Source organism: Cornus florida, unplaced genomic scaffold (assembly GCF_030987335.1).
Source record: "Cornus florida cultivar Cherokee Brave unplaced genomic scaffold, ASM3098733v1 CherokeeBrave_3.0.0_Hap2_Chr04, whole genome shotgun sequence".
NCBI lineage: Eukaryota > Viridiplantae > Streptophyta > Magnoliopsida > Cornales > Cornaceae > Cornus > Cornus florida.
In genome coordinates, this window is record NW_026775574.1 from 56,010,021 (window position 1) to 56,024,106 (window position 14,086).

The window sequence follows — 14,086 nt, forward strand, 5'->3', positions numbered from 1 at the left end:
GGGTCCACAACCAAAATCTGGGAACTCTCAGATTCTTGCTACAACCTCTCATTCTTAATTGTTCAGCCCGCACTTCTTGCCTTTGCATTTACATCTTTCTGCAGGGTTTCATTTTGCCTCTTGGGCTTTGGTTTTTTTTGTTCGTTTTGATTTGCTGCCTTCATGCCCAGGTTGTTCATTTTGCTAGATTCACTGTGTTTAAATATAGGTCTTTATATTTTGTTTTCTTGCTTTTGGTTATCACTAGGATTCCTTCAAATATGCGCACATACACTACGTAAAGAGTTTATGAGATTTCAGTTGCTCCATTTTGAAGGAAGAAAACCATGTGATTAAGTCAAGTTATAGACATAATTTTCATCTATATATATATATATATATATTTTGATAGTTAGGAAGCATTGGATTAATAAGTCCTCCTAGAGCAACAATTATAATTGGTTCAAGAGACATTGTCTCAATAACTTACAAAAATGTAGACCACACTTTTATATTGTAGAAGAATATACATACGCGTATATAAATTCGTCAAGAACTGTTTTGCAATTAATGCTAAATGAAATATGGAGTAATAAATAAATAAAATTTGATCCCAAGTACTTGGTCTTAAGGCTGATAATATTAACTATTTGCATGAAGCTCCTCTTAGATCATGAAGCACACTATTATCAGGCTTATGTCCACTCAGTAAAATTAGCTATTTTTGCATGCGGCTCCTTTTAGATGGTAATATTTTCTCAATTTGTTTTACCCATTATATTTAGCTTTGAAGAAATCTTAATTTATTTTTTTTGTAATTTTTTAACTATTTAATTATATGCTAATTTTAAATGAATGGATAATTCAACATGTTCCATTATTATTATTATTATTATTATTATATGTGCAACTTTTTTAATAAGAAGGACCAATATTATCATTTTGGCAAATATTACTCCTACATGTATAATTTTTTATATGGCTCCAAAAATTTTGGTTTTTAACCTTTAAATCAAGAGCAGACTGTGTGTTAGGTGTTGGTCCATCAAGAGTACATAGAAAAGTTTCCAAAATAGAGCAAGTATAAGCGAGCCTTTTGTGGTTTATAAATTGACGAGTCCAAATTTTTTCTAAACTTGACCTAAACTTAACCCGTATCAAGTACAATAATGATATTATTAAAACTCACATATGATGGAAGAATAAGATAAATTAGAGTTGTTTGATGCTCACCAAGTGATTGTAGTCAAAAATAGTGAAGGGGAATTAAAGAAGCTTGTTTGCAAAATTTAGTAATAATGCTTTGAAATAATGAATTTTGCAGGTTTCATTCCCTGCTTTGGAAATACTGGAGGTAAGAGGATTGAAAAACATTACAGCAATATGGAACAACCTATTATTCCTAGATTCGAAAGCAGAAGAAGAATCATCCTTCCACCAGCTAAGGAACATAAAGATACTTAAATGTGAGAAACTAGTAAATGTGATAATTGCAGGTCAAAAAGGAGGAGGAGGAGGAGGAGAGACTGAGATTATTGTGTTCCCTCACTTAAAGATTATGCAACTTGGAGGGTTGTCAAAACTCAAAAGTTTCTATGAGTCTAAAAAAGCAACAGTCCATAATGACATTATTCCCCAAGCACTCTTCAATTACACGTACGCACTTTTTATATAGTGATCTATATATATATATATATATATATATTAACTCCAAATTAGCAAATATGCAGTATGCATAACTTCATTTCTTAATATTAAGAATTCATGCTAGGAACAAGGAATTCAAGCCATTCAGCCCGTAAAGCTTTAATTCTAAAGAAAAGAAAGGAAAAAATGGGGAAATTCAAGCAATTATTAAATTAAAGATTTCGAATGGCTTCTTAGTCTTCTGTAACAGAAGCCCAATAACATAACCGCGATGGTGAGGTCGAAAAATTCACCCATACAATTAGAATCAAATCCATTCACTTAGGTTAATAAAGCATTCAACTTGTTTAGGAAAAATTCAACCACACAATTATGGTGGAACAAAACAAAAATTAAAAAGAAGACGATCAGTTTTATTCGTCCATGCTAGTCACCTAGTGCTGGTGTTACAGTGCTTCAAGATAGGCTTAGTTGTCCATCGGTAACGAAGAGAATTTGACAAAATATGCAGGCGGTAATTAACATTATCATTACCGTCAACGTCCACCCGCCTTTCCCATAGGTTCTGGCCATGGCAGAACAAACCCAAAATCCAACATCGCAGACCCACGGCGTCCTGTCCTAGTGGAGGTCGTTGTCCATGGCGACGTAGTCGGTGACGGAGATGGAGGTAGTTGATTGGGGAATCAATTTTGGGTTTTGTGTTTAGCCCTAGTTGATTGGGGAATCAATTTTGGGTTTTGCGATGCTGCGGGCGCCCCCATCCTCCTGCCCCGTCAATTGCTTCAAAACCGACCCCTTCTGCGGCAGCCGGAATTTGGCCGGAGATGTCGCCGGAGAAGAAGAACATTAATCGAATCATGGTTTCCAAGGAGAAGTTGGGACCTGGCCAAGTCGCCGGAAAATCTCTAATTTTTTTTTTTTTTTTTTCTAAGGGTAAATGGCAGGAGTTAGTTGATGTGTAGACTCAAACTCATATGCTCCAACACGATACCAACTTAGGTTAGAAGACTTTGGTGAATAATCTCTAATTTGACGATTTATATATATATAATATATATATAGCTGATGGAACAAGATGCAAGGTGGGTGGAGATATTTTTGTAATTTCATAATAATAAATATAAGTTTTAATTTAATATTAAATCATCCATCACATGTATGTAATAATTTGATACCATTTCTTTAGTGGAGAGTTTGAACGAAAATGATAGTAGATAAGTGTTATATGATTTTTTTCCCTTCAAAATAAAAAGAGAATAATACTATCCAAAAATTAAATCGGCCCACTATATTGCTAAATTTCCTAGTTTCTACTATATTAGTTGATTATTAATAAAAATAATTATTTACTTACTTCGTTGAATATTAATTTTAAATTAAATTTTACTCACTTATTTATCCGGTAGTAGAAAAAGGGCAAATGACAAAAGTGGCAATGTGAATTAAATTTTCTCCGTGTCTATTCTTTTCACTTACTTGCTGGACTATTTTAAATTAAATCATTTAATATTGATCTTTGTTGCATACAAATTCAACTTAGAATTGAAAACTTGAATGAAAAATTAAACGCATTAATTAATTATTAAATTAAAGAATTTAAAGGTCTTCTTTGTAACAGCAGCCCAATAACGAAGCCCACAGCACTTCTTGTCTTTGCATTTACATCTTTCCGCTGGGTTTCATTTTGCCTCTTGGGCTTTGGTTCTTTTGTTCATTTTGCTAGATTCATGGTGTTTAAGTATAGCTCTTCATATATTAATTGTTTTCTTGCTTTTGGTTATTACTAGGATTTCTTCAAATGAGCGCACATAGACTGGGTAAAGATAATTACACTCATTCTTTAATTAAGTTACTATTCTTTAATTATACTATTCTTTAATTAAGTTACTATTATCAAGTATGGTAATATTCTATTATTAAAAATTATTATTGTAAAATTAGCAATAAAAATATTTAAAAAAACAATTGTTACAAAATAAATTAAAACTAATTTAATTATGAAAAGTAGCTGCTATTGATAAAAGTGCGCTTTACATTTCAACCGCAACCCCAAAGAGACCAAATTGCACAACACATCAACTTCTTGACTTTTCCAAAAACACAGTCTCCTTAGATGACTGACAGTGGGGGTGTAGTGCTTTTTCTAGCCCAGTTGCTAGTGTGGACCCAAATCCATTCTTCGGGTCTCGTTGGATCTCTCCTCCGGCCCAAGTTGACTATTTGATGCGTTTTTTGGAGGTACAAATCTTTCCATTGGATTTGTTTATTCTTGATAGGATTCATCACAGATTCACAAGTGAGATTCTAATTAAAGATTATTTGTTAAACAACAATTATTTTGATTAATGAATGACTTCATAATGGTAAATTTGATTCTTTCTTATTTTATTTTATTTTATTTATTTATTATTTTTTCCCTGGAGAGATTCAAACAATTTTATATATGGAGACAACATTAAGTAATCTACAAAATTGAATAAACTATTTACCAACTAATTAAATATTGGTATGTGGTATGTGAGACCCATTTAAATACAAACATGCTTGTATTTGCATGAAATGGTAATACTATATTCGTATAGATGAAGTGGTCATAGAGAAATGAAGACTTGAATGTTAATAGAGAGTTTTCTCTTGCTTTCCCTTTTTTCTTTATTCTTTTATTAATAAGGTTAGAAGATTGATGTTTTGCAGGTCAAGTTCCCTTGTTTGGAGAGCTTCGAGTATAAAGGATGTAAAAACAATGTGAAGGAGATATGGGACGGCACGGTTCCAACAGATGCTGTTTGTAAACTAAGAGTGTTGGAAGTGCGTGATTGTAATGAACTGTTAAGTGTTGCTCCATCAAAATTGCTTGGAAGTTTCCACAACCTAGAAGAACTTAGCATATTATGGTGTTACTCCTTGGAAGAGGTATTTAAGGTTGAAGGAGGGTCAAATGCCAAGGAAGGAATGGTTGCAAGAGATACAGATATAGAAAAAGACTCGGAGGACAATCTTGTGTTCCCTCAATTGAAATCTATAAGGTTCATGTTTTTGCCACAGCTGAGGATTTTTTACCGGAGGAGTCGCATTTATGAATTGCCATCCTTAAAACATATGGGAATATTTAAGTGTCTCAAATTGGAAATGTTTCCTTGCCGAGTCACTGCCCCCTTACAATCATTCTCTAAGGAAAAGGTACGCCATATCCTAAATTGAACATGTTTTGTTTTAGAAATGCCAATTATTTAATAGTTAAAATTTATAAATTGACAAAATAAAAAAAAAATAAAAAAAAATAAACTTTTTTTTATAGTTAAAAAAGTCAAGTTGAATGAAGAATACAATGCAACATTAGTTTGTTATTCCTAGCTTCAGAAGTTGGCAAAGCAAAGCACTTTTTTTTGGTCAAATCTTTCCATAAAGGAAAAAGAATTATATATATATATATATATATATATATATAATATTATGATATTACTATATATTATGATATGATATGATTCATATTCAAAAAGGTTAAGAATAAATTAAATTTTATGCACCCCTAACATACTACTTTTGAAATTTGACCATTACTAGTATTATATATATAAATAGGCCTTACGTATTAGAAAGAAGTCATTGCATATCTGCATTGACGCATAGTTTTTGAATGAACCCACGATTTAAAAAATTTATGAATGAACCCACGATTTAAAAAATTAAAAGAAAATTTTTAAAAGGAGAATGTTAAGTGCAGGTGTGACAATATTTATCCTTTGAATATTATTGAGTGTTTTTTTTTTGTTAAATTCACCTGAATTTTATTTTAATAAGAAAGTCCAATATTGAGAAGAAAAAAAAATAAATTGTTAAGTAATATATATTATGATATTATATGATTTTAAAATATAATATCATATTATGATATTATATGATTTATATTCGAAAAGGTTAAGAATAAATTAAATTTTATGCACCCCTAACATACTACTACTTTTGAAATTTGACCATTTCTAATATTATAGTTTAAGAAGAATTATAGTGATCTGCGATATATCCAATGGTATTAAACTTTTGATCCAAAATTACCTTACCTTGCCATTATTGTCTCAAATAGCAGCTTCATGTGGGATGCATGTCCAGCAACCCATCCATCACACTTGAAACTCCTTTTAACTGAAAATTTAATAACAAAATAAGTTTTCTTTAATTGATTTGTCTGTACGTTGCTTTTTTTTCATCAAATTTTACCTGCTTCAAACACTACTATATAATCTGTGTAGGTTGCTTTTCCTGTCTTGGAGGATTTGCAGCTCTCGGATGGGAGCATCTTTGAAGATATTAGGTATGGCCGTGTCCCAGCAGCCTCATTTAGCAAAGTAAGAGAGCTGGAGCTGAATAACTGCAGCGTGCTTAAAGACATTCCTACCCTGCTGCTACAGAGGTTTGAAGCTGTTGAAAAACTCAGTGTGTGGGGTTGTGATTCATTACAAGTTCTCTTCAGCCTTGAAGGACTTGAAGACATCAAAAGAGAAGCCCCTCAAATAACAAAGTTGGACCCCTACCACAACCTAACATCTTTAACAGTTGGATGTTGCAACAGCCTGAAATGTTTATTCTCACTCTCAATCGCAAGAAATCTCACAAATATTGAACAACTGAGTGTTCGTAGCTGTGATGCGATTGAAGAAATAATTAAAAATGAAGATCAAGGTGAAGAGGATGGTGCCATGTATGAAATTGTGTTTCCCAAGTTACAGTCTATGTGCAGCAGCGTGCTCAAGAAAGGAAGGGTAAAATATGGAAATGACATGAAACTTTGATAAGAGATTATATATATATATTCTTTTTCCTACATAGTAGTGACAAACTATTTTTTTTATTATAAATATTATGAAGTTTTATCCACTTGTGTTTAATTCAGGGATTGCGATGTATAAGGATGATGAAGAAACAAGTATTGGCAAAGAAAAAGAGTCTGGAAACCATGATGAAGAAGATATTTTGGCAAATGAGTAAAATTAAGGTAATTCTATCTTTTAATTTTTATTTTTCTGCATCTCACAGGTTTGGGAAGGTGGGGAATCTGCTATTTTTTAAATTTCAAATTGATAATGTGTGCTGTCAAATTTTCATTCAACTAAACTTTTTTAACCTTTTCGAATATGAATCAAAGTAATGTTTGCCAAATGAGTACAAGATAATGTTTGCTGTCAAATCTTTACCAAAGAAGGGGAAAATAAAAAAATCCTTAGATTGTGCTAGAAATTTGATCACTTATTTAACGAAAAAAAATAATAATAAGAAGAAGACGACATTTGGTCACTTAGATTTAACTACATTTTAAGAGGTTTCCTTTTTTTCTTGTTTTTTTCCCCTAGTGTTTTTCACATGGTTGTGGATGGAACTGAGGTTTAAAATTCTGAATTAAACGAACAGAAAGAGGTGGATTCCTTCAACGTCATTTTTACTACCTGAATCACGTTTTGACCATTTCTTTGTGTCAAACTTTATATGTTATGAAAAAAAAATAAAAAAAAATAAAAAAATAAAAAAAACTTCATATATTATGAAAAAAAATGACCACATGGATAACCACATTTTTTCTAGTTTTTACTATATTATTTACCACCTTATTAGGACAGTAGGATTTAGGTTGGCAAATTTGGTGTCTAAATTTTGAGTTTGTAATATATTTTTAGTTTGAATTTAAAAAGTCAGTGTCTAATTAGTTGCTGGATTGATCAACTACTATTTAAAAAAAATAACATACAGGGAATGCATGCATCATACGTATTCACATCCACACTAGATTGGTGAGTAAACATATATGTGTTAGATTAACATAGTTGGTGAATCTGATTGATTTTTTTTTTTTTTCAGTGATCATTTTTGGACAGGCTAGTATTTGGAAGTGGAAGTAATTTTACTACAGTCACCATCCAAGTGACTGAAGTAAAAAGGTGGCGGATCCAATCCTTTGGGTTCTCTCTTGCTACTGCCAAGAAAACATAATGGCCTTCAATTCGAGGGCACCAAATGCTGATATGCAATTTATTTGGGGACACCAAAATTGGAAGTTTCATATATGATTTATTGTTTGTTTTCTCCCATATTCTTTTTCTGCTCGAGTGTGAATACCGTTGGTGTGTTTTGCTGAAGATTGTTTAGCTATGGTTGAAGTGTATTTTATTTATTTATTTTGGTATGGAGTTATGGTTGAAATATGTTTGTGTTACATGATCAGCTGAACCATTTCTAGTGTTTTGTGTGGATGCATGCTTCTTCTTCTTCTTCTTCTTCTTTTTTTTTTTTTTTTTTTTTTTTTTTTTTTTTTATGTAAAAATATATTAGAAAGTGTCCAACAAAATCTGTTCCGCTTCCCCCATCAAAGGATCTTTTTTTTCGCTTTTGCCAAACGCACAACAAACACAGAAGGGTGCCACCCTCCAAAAATCAAGTGCGTGGGATCACACGAAACACCCTCTCCAAGCGTCAATTCGAAGACACCAAACAAGTCAAAAATAAGACTCCACTCACTGAAAATGATGGATGTATATGTATGTTATCTGTCGCCCTCAGATTTTTCAACCGGAGAGAAATGCAACCGACGACTATGGAAAGAGGTCAATTAATTTGTTTTGGAATATCCATCTAACATTGAGTTTTAATGTGTTAGGTCACCTAAGGATGTGCAAGGACTTTAAAGAATTTTAGTCGATCTGCTATCCAATTGTATTAAACTTTTGATCCAAAATTACCTTACCTTGCCATTGTCTCAAATTTTACATGCTTTGTGTGTTGCTTTTATTTCATCAAATTTTACATGCTTCAAACACTACTATATAATCTGTGTAGGTTGCTTTTCCTGTCTTGGAGGATTTGGTACTCTCGGATGGAAGCGTCATCTTTGAAGATATTTGGTATGGCCATGTCCCAGCAGCCTCATTTAGCAAAGTTAGAAAGCTGCAGCTGAGTATTAAATTCAGCATGTTTGAAGATATTTATACCCTACAACTTGTTGTGCCACGAGAATGTCCCAAAATGCGGACATTTATATCTGGACGGAGAAGCACAAATGTAATAGAATTATGTGGACTTGAGTGGGGGCGCAAACAAAAAGTTAGTGGCCTCAATAACTATGTACAACAACTTCTTCAAAAAAGGAAAAGGAAAAGGTAACTATGAGATGTCACAATTTTAATAAAAGATTATATATACATTCATTCTTTTTCTTACGCAGTTGTGGTCCACTATGTTTTTTATATTTATGAACTTTTGTACTCAATTACTACAATAAAATACTCAATTAATGCTCTATTTGACCCGTCTATTTGTGTTTATTTCAGGGAGTACCATGTATAATGATGATGATGATGAAGGAACAAGTCTAACAAGTCTTGGGGAAAAAAATTGAACATGATGAAGATGATATTATGCTCCAGGAGTAATGTAGGGTAACAACGTCTTTTCCATTTTCCCTCTTTTTTTTCTTTCTTTTATTTTTTTTCTCTTTTTGAATCTCACAGGTGAAATCTCATGTGATCCGAGTCAGAATTAAATTTATTTTAGTGGAAATGACGGTGGTGAATAATAATAAGATAATAAGTTTTTAAGCCAAAACAATAAATGATAAATTTTTAATATTGATTCGTAAATTTCAAACTAAAGAAAGCATGTACAAAGCTACAAGGAGCATACCCCTGGAAACAAAGCTTTACAAATAGTAAGAGAGAAATTTGATCACTTAGATTATCCCAACAAATCAAATCAAATCAAATAATCAATCAATAGAATTAATATTCCTAAAAATTTAATTATCCCAACAAATCAAATCAAATAATCAATCAATAGAATCTCCAAATTTTCAACAGAAAAATATTGACAAAAAGATTAGAGATAGGAAATTGAACTCCTTAAAAAGATAAGAAAAAAGATTTTTGTTGAAGTTACTCATAGAGAGAGCCATATATCAACTTGAGCATATTGTGATTTGATTATCAAGGAAGGAAAAAAAGAACAATAAATAGTATTGCATTGTTACAATATATGTATATACTATATATATATTAAATAATGGAATCCAACCTTTATTAAGTTTTATAAGAACATTAAGTATTTAGCGTGGGACAGAGAGCTCAATGTCTTGCAAATGTGATGAAGAATGATTAATGGAGTCAGAAAGCCACTCGGTGTCTTGCAGATGTGATGAAGAATGATTAATGGAGTCAGAAAGCTCATATGCATTATAGTTGGTTCCTTCTACTCCTTCCTGCGGAGAAGATGAGTGAAAAATACTTAATAGAATACTTAAAAATTTATGTAAATTGCTAATGTTACTTGTAGTTGAATGAGATACATATATATATATATAAAATAAAAAATAAAAAAAACCCATAAAATTTGATATTAAATTATAAGCCATCTCCCAATCAGATTTGGATTTGAATGACATTTGCTTACAAGTGAAAAAACAAAAGTGCATTGTTAAGGTAGAAAATAGATAGAGAGAGAGAGCAATTGATTACCTCATTAAACAATGCACTGAGGGAGATAAGAGGTTTTATTTTTTATTTTTAATAATACTTTTCATTTGTTTATTACAACCAAAAAAAAAAAAAAAAACACAATCTCAAAAAAATTGAACAACCAGGGTTGCTAGGTGTGATGCGATTGAAGAAATAATTAAAAATGAAGATCAAGGTGAAGAGGATGGTGAAGAGGATGAATTGTGTTTCCCAAGTTACAGTTTATGGAGCTTTACGACCTACCAAATCTCAAAAGTTTTAGTCGGGCAAAATATGCTTTTAAATTGCCATCCCTATGGAATGTTAGGCTTAAAAGACTAATCGAAATGCAGACATTCACATCTGGACATATAAACACATCGGTGATAAAATTTGATGATGATAACTATGAAGATAAAGAAGTAAGTGACTTCAATAATTATGTGCAGCAGCGTGTTCAAGAAAGGAAGGGTAAATATGGAATGACATGAAACTTTGATAAGAGATTATATATATATTCTTTTTCCTACATAGTAGTGATAAACTAATTTTTTTTTTATAAATATTATGAAGTTTTGTCATGAACTACAGCAAGAAAGGACCCAAGATATTTTGCTAAATGAATAAATTAAGGTAATTGTATCTTTTAATTTTTATCTTTTTGCGTCTCACAGGTTGTGTGTGGATTGGGATGGGGGACTCTCATGTGATTAAACTTTGCTTTTCCTAAATAGAAAGAGGTGGGTGCCTTCTCTCTCTCTCTCACACACACAGAGGGAGAGAGACGGATTCACATAAAATTTTCATTTTAAATTGCATCGTAAATGCTAGCCTTGATGTTAAGTTCCCAAAATGTGATTTTTACTACCAGAATCATGTTTCGACCATTTCTTTGTGTCAAACTTTATATATTATGGAAAAAAAATGAGCACATGGATAACCACATTTTTTCTAGCTTCTACCAAATGATTTTCTACCTTATCAGGACAGTAGAATTTAGGTTGGCAAATTTCGTGTCTAAATTTTGAGTTTGTAATATATTTTTAGTTTGAAATTAAAAAGTTAATATAATTTTAGACACATATAAAGATATATATATATATATATATATATATATATATATAGATATATATATACAGGGAATTTGTGCATCAGATGCATTCATCATTAACTAGTGTTATATTAACTAGTTAATATATTTTTACACATATAAAGATATATTGGTGAGTAAACATCTATGTGTTAGATTAACTAGTGTGCAAGTTCAACACAGGGATTCAACTGACTAGAGATCAAAGTGTTTGGGACCAAGGATCTAGAGAAGTAGATATATGTTTATGGAGCGGACTGAGGGCCTAGAGATTCTAGTGGAGAGTTTGGCTACAGTCTTTGTCCGGAGGTAACTAGGGGTTCTAGGGTTTCGAAACTGTTGACAAGTTGCAACCTTTTTCTCATATAATAGATTTGATCGGTCTGAACTTTGTCCGTGATTTTTTCCCTTGAAATTTTCACCTAAAAATCTCACTATCTATTGTGTTTTTCTGTTTTATATTGCATATTTGACTGTTAGTAATATACTTATTTGGTGAATCAGTGACTTGGTAGCTATCAAGACCTATACTTCTCACAACTCAAGTCTCATGATTTGCTCCATCAATAGTATGCTTTGCAGTTATGTAATATACTTATTTGGTGAATCTGATTAATTTTTTAATTTTTTTTTAGTGTTCAGTTTTGGGACAGGCTGGTAGTACTCAATTTGGAAGTCGAAGTAAGCTCACAACTCATTTGACTGAAGTGAAAAGGTGCCAAATCCAATCCTCTGGGTTCTCTCTTGCTAATGCCAAGAAAGTTTCATATATGACTTATTATTTATGCTACAATGTGTTGGACTTTATTTTCTTCCATATTCTTTTTCTACTTGGGTGTGAATGAACCGTTGGTATGTTTTGCTGAAGATTGTTTAGCTATGTTAAAGTGTATTTTTCTTTCTTTCTTGTTTTCGGTATGGAGTTATGATTGAAGTATCTTTAAGTGTTAGATGTTTTGTTATACATACCTGCTCGATTTTAAAACTCAATAATTATTTATTCAATTAGTTTTTTTATTATGTATTATTATTATGAATTTTATTACTATGTTGCTTACACACAAGTAAATTATATAGGTGTTTTTTTTAATTATACCATAAGGTTATTCAAAAAATATTACTCCTATGTCATAAGGTTAAGTTGTAATATTTAGTTGTGATTTCCCAGTTATTCTATAACTTTATTATGTTAGATGGATACTTCACTTAAAGACTAACGTACAACACATTGATGCAACATTAGTTTAAAGGTGGTTTTTAACCATTGGAATGACCCAATAAACATTTCACATTACAAACTCCATACATTTCCGGTGTGTATAGAATCTATATAAATCACTAAGTACAGTATTGAACAATCACTATGTCCGGTATTGAACATTGTCACCGTAGATTTGATTTTAGACCATACATGAAGAGAAGAAACAGAACATGAATATTAATGAAAGTTTTAACTATGAAAATACTTTTCGCTCTTATTATTGCATACTATGAATATGAGATTATATTATATGGATGTAAAAGCTGCGTTCCTAAATAGTATGAAGATATTAAAATGAAAAACTTGAAGGATTCATTTCTAAAGGAGAAGAAAATCAAGTATTTAAGATTAAAAGATCCATTATGATCTCAAACAAGCTTCAAGCTCCTGCCTATACAAAGGCCCAAAGGAGTGCAACCAGGTTTATGCATGATTTTTTATTTTTTATTTTTATTTTTGAAAGTACAAATGTATTAGAAAGTGTCCAAGAGGAGATGGCAAAGGCCCATACTTGTACTCTTTTTTTCTTTCTATATATGTATATATTTCTTTTACATATCAATAGATTTGCTTCACTTTTCTGGGAAAAGAAAAAAAAAAAACACGAAGCAAAAAAGGAGTCCTATGGACCTAAGGAACCCAGAAATTCTACTAACTCCTCTATCGATTTATAGTTTCTCCCCATCGCTCAACAAAAAAGAAAGCTAATGATGTTAAATTTCTAAGCCCCAATGCGAGTTCCTCCCCATTATCTGTCGCATTAGGATTTTTCAACAAGAGAAAAAATGCAACCAACAATTATGGAAAGAGGCCAATTAATTTGTTTTGGAGTATCAATTTTGATGTGTTAGCTCACCTAAGGATGTGTAAGGACTTTAAAGAATTTCTAACTATCAGCAACTCACTTTAGCGATGGGATTACAAGTCATTATAAACATTGCACGGTTATTTCTGTAATTTTAACCGGTGAGATTGGTTTTTCCAAAACCATAGGAAGGGTTGACCACATTTTCTCAAAAGAAATTGTCCAAGGGTGGAAACATGAGGAGGTCAGGATAATTCATCCCATATAATTTTAAATGTACAACTTTAAGTATTAGAAAACATGCATAGATAGTATTTTAATGAGTAGGGACGGAGAGAGAAACCTTCCTAGAAGGAAGCACTCATATCGTTGCAAAACATATCCATATATGTGGATGAATTTCTTGCTCACCGTTGAGCAAGAGATAATTTCCGTACGTGTGTGTGTGTGTGTGTGTGTGTGTGTGTGTGTGTGTGCATAATAAAAATTATATTGTTCAAAGAAAAAAATGCCTTTTTTTTTCATGAAAAATAACTCACATCGCTCTTCATAAATTCTTTCACACCAAAGATCAAATTCACATGTTAAGCAGCATCTTGGTGAAGGAAACTCCTGCCCTCTTATCAATGCATTTGTGCATAGAGGGTACCACCCATAATTACGTAAAACTTCATCATCAATTACTCATGTTCCCTATTACTCAAATTATAAGAGTAGTTCTCTTAAATTAAAAATAATTTACCCAAAAAAATAAATAAAAACAAAAACACATACTACAGTAATCAATATAAACATGTGTACAAATGAATGTATTACCATAGCACTGA

General features: G+C 31.6%; 1 protein-coding gene across 2 annotated transcripts in view; it reads left to right on the forward strand.

Annotated features, from left to right (window-relative positions):
* Nucleotides 1-7,834, forward strand: part of LOC132303278 (putative disease resistance protein At5g05400) — a 44,160-nt gene extending 36,326 nt beyond the window's left edge. For both annotated transcript variants that reach the window (XM_059800488.1, XM_059800487.1), the window contains exons 6-9: nt 4,324-4,809; nt 5,880-6,389; nt 6,521-6,622; nt 7,480-7,834. In XM_059800488.1, the coding sequence (XP_059656471.1) occupies nt 4,324-4,809; nt 5,880-6,389; nt 6,521-6,622; nt 7,480-7,482 (1,101 nt within the window). In that variant the 3' untranslated portion in view covers nt 7,483-7,834. The remainder of the gene's footprint in view (nt 1-4,323; nt 4,810-5,879; nt 6,390-6,520; nt 6,623-7,479) is intronic.
* The last annotated feature ends 6,252 nt before the right edge of the window (nt 7,835-14,086 follow it).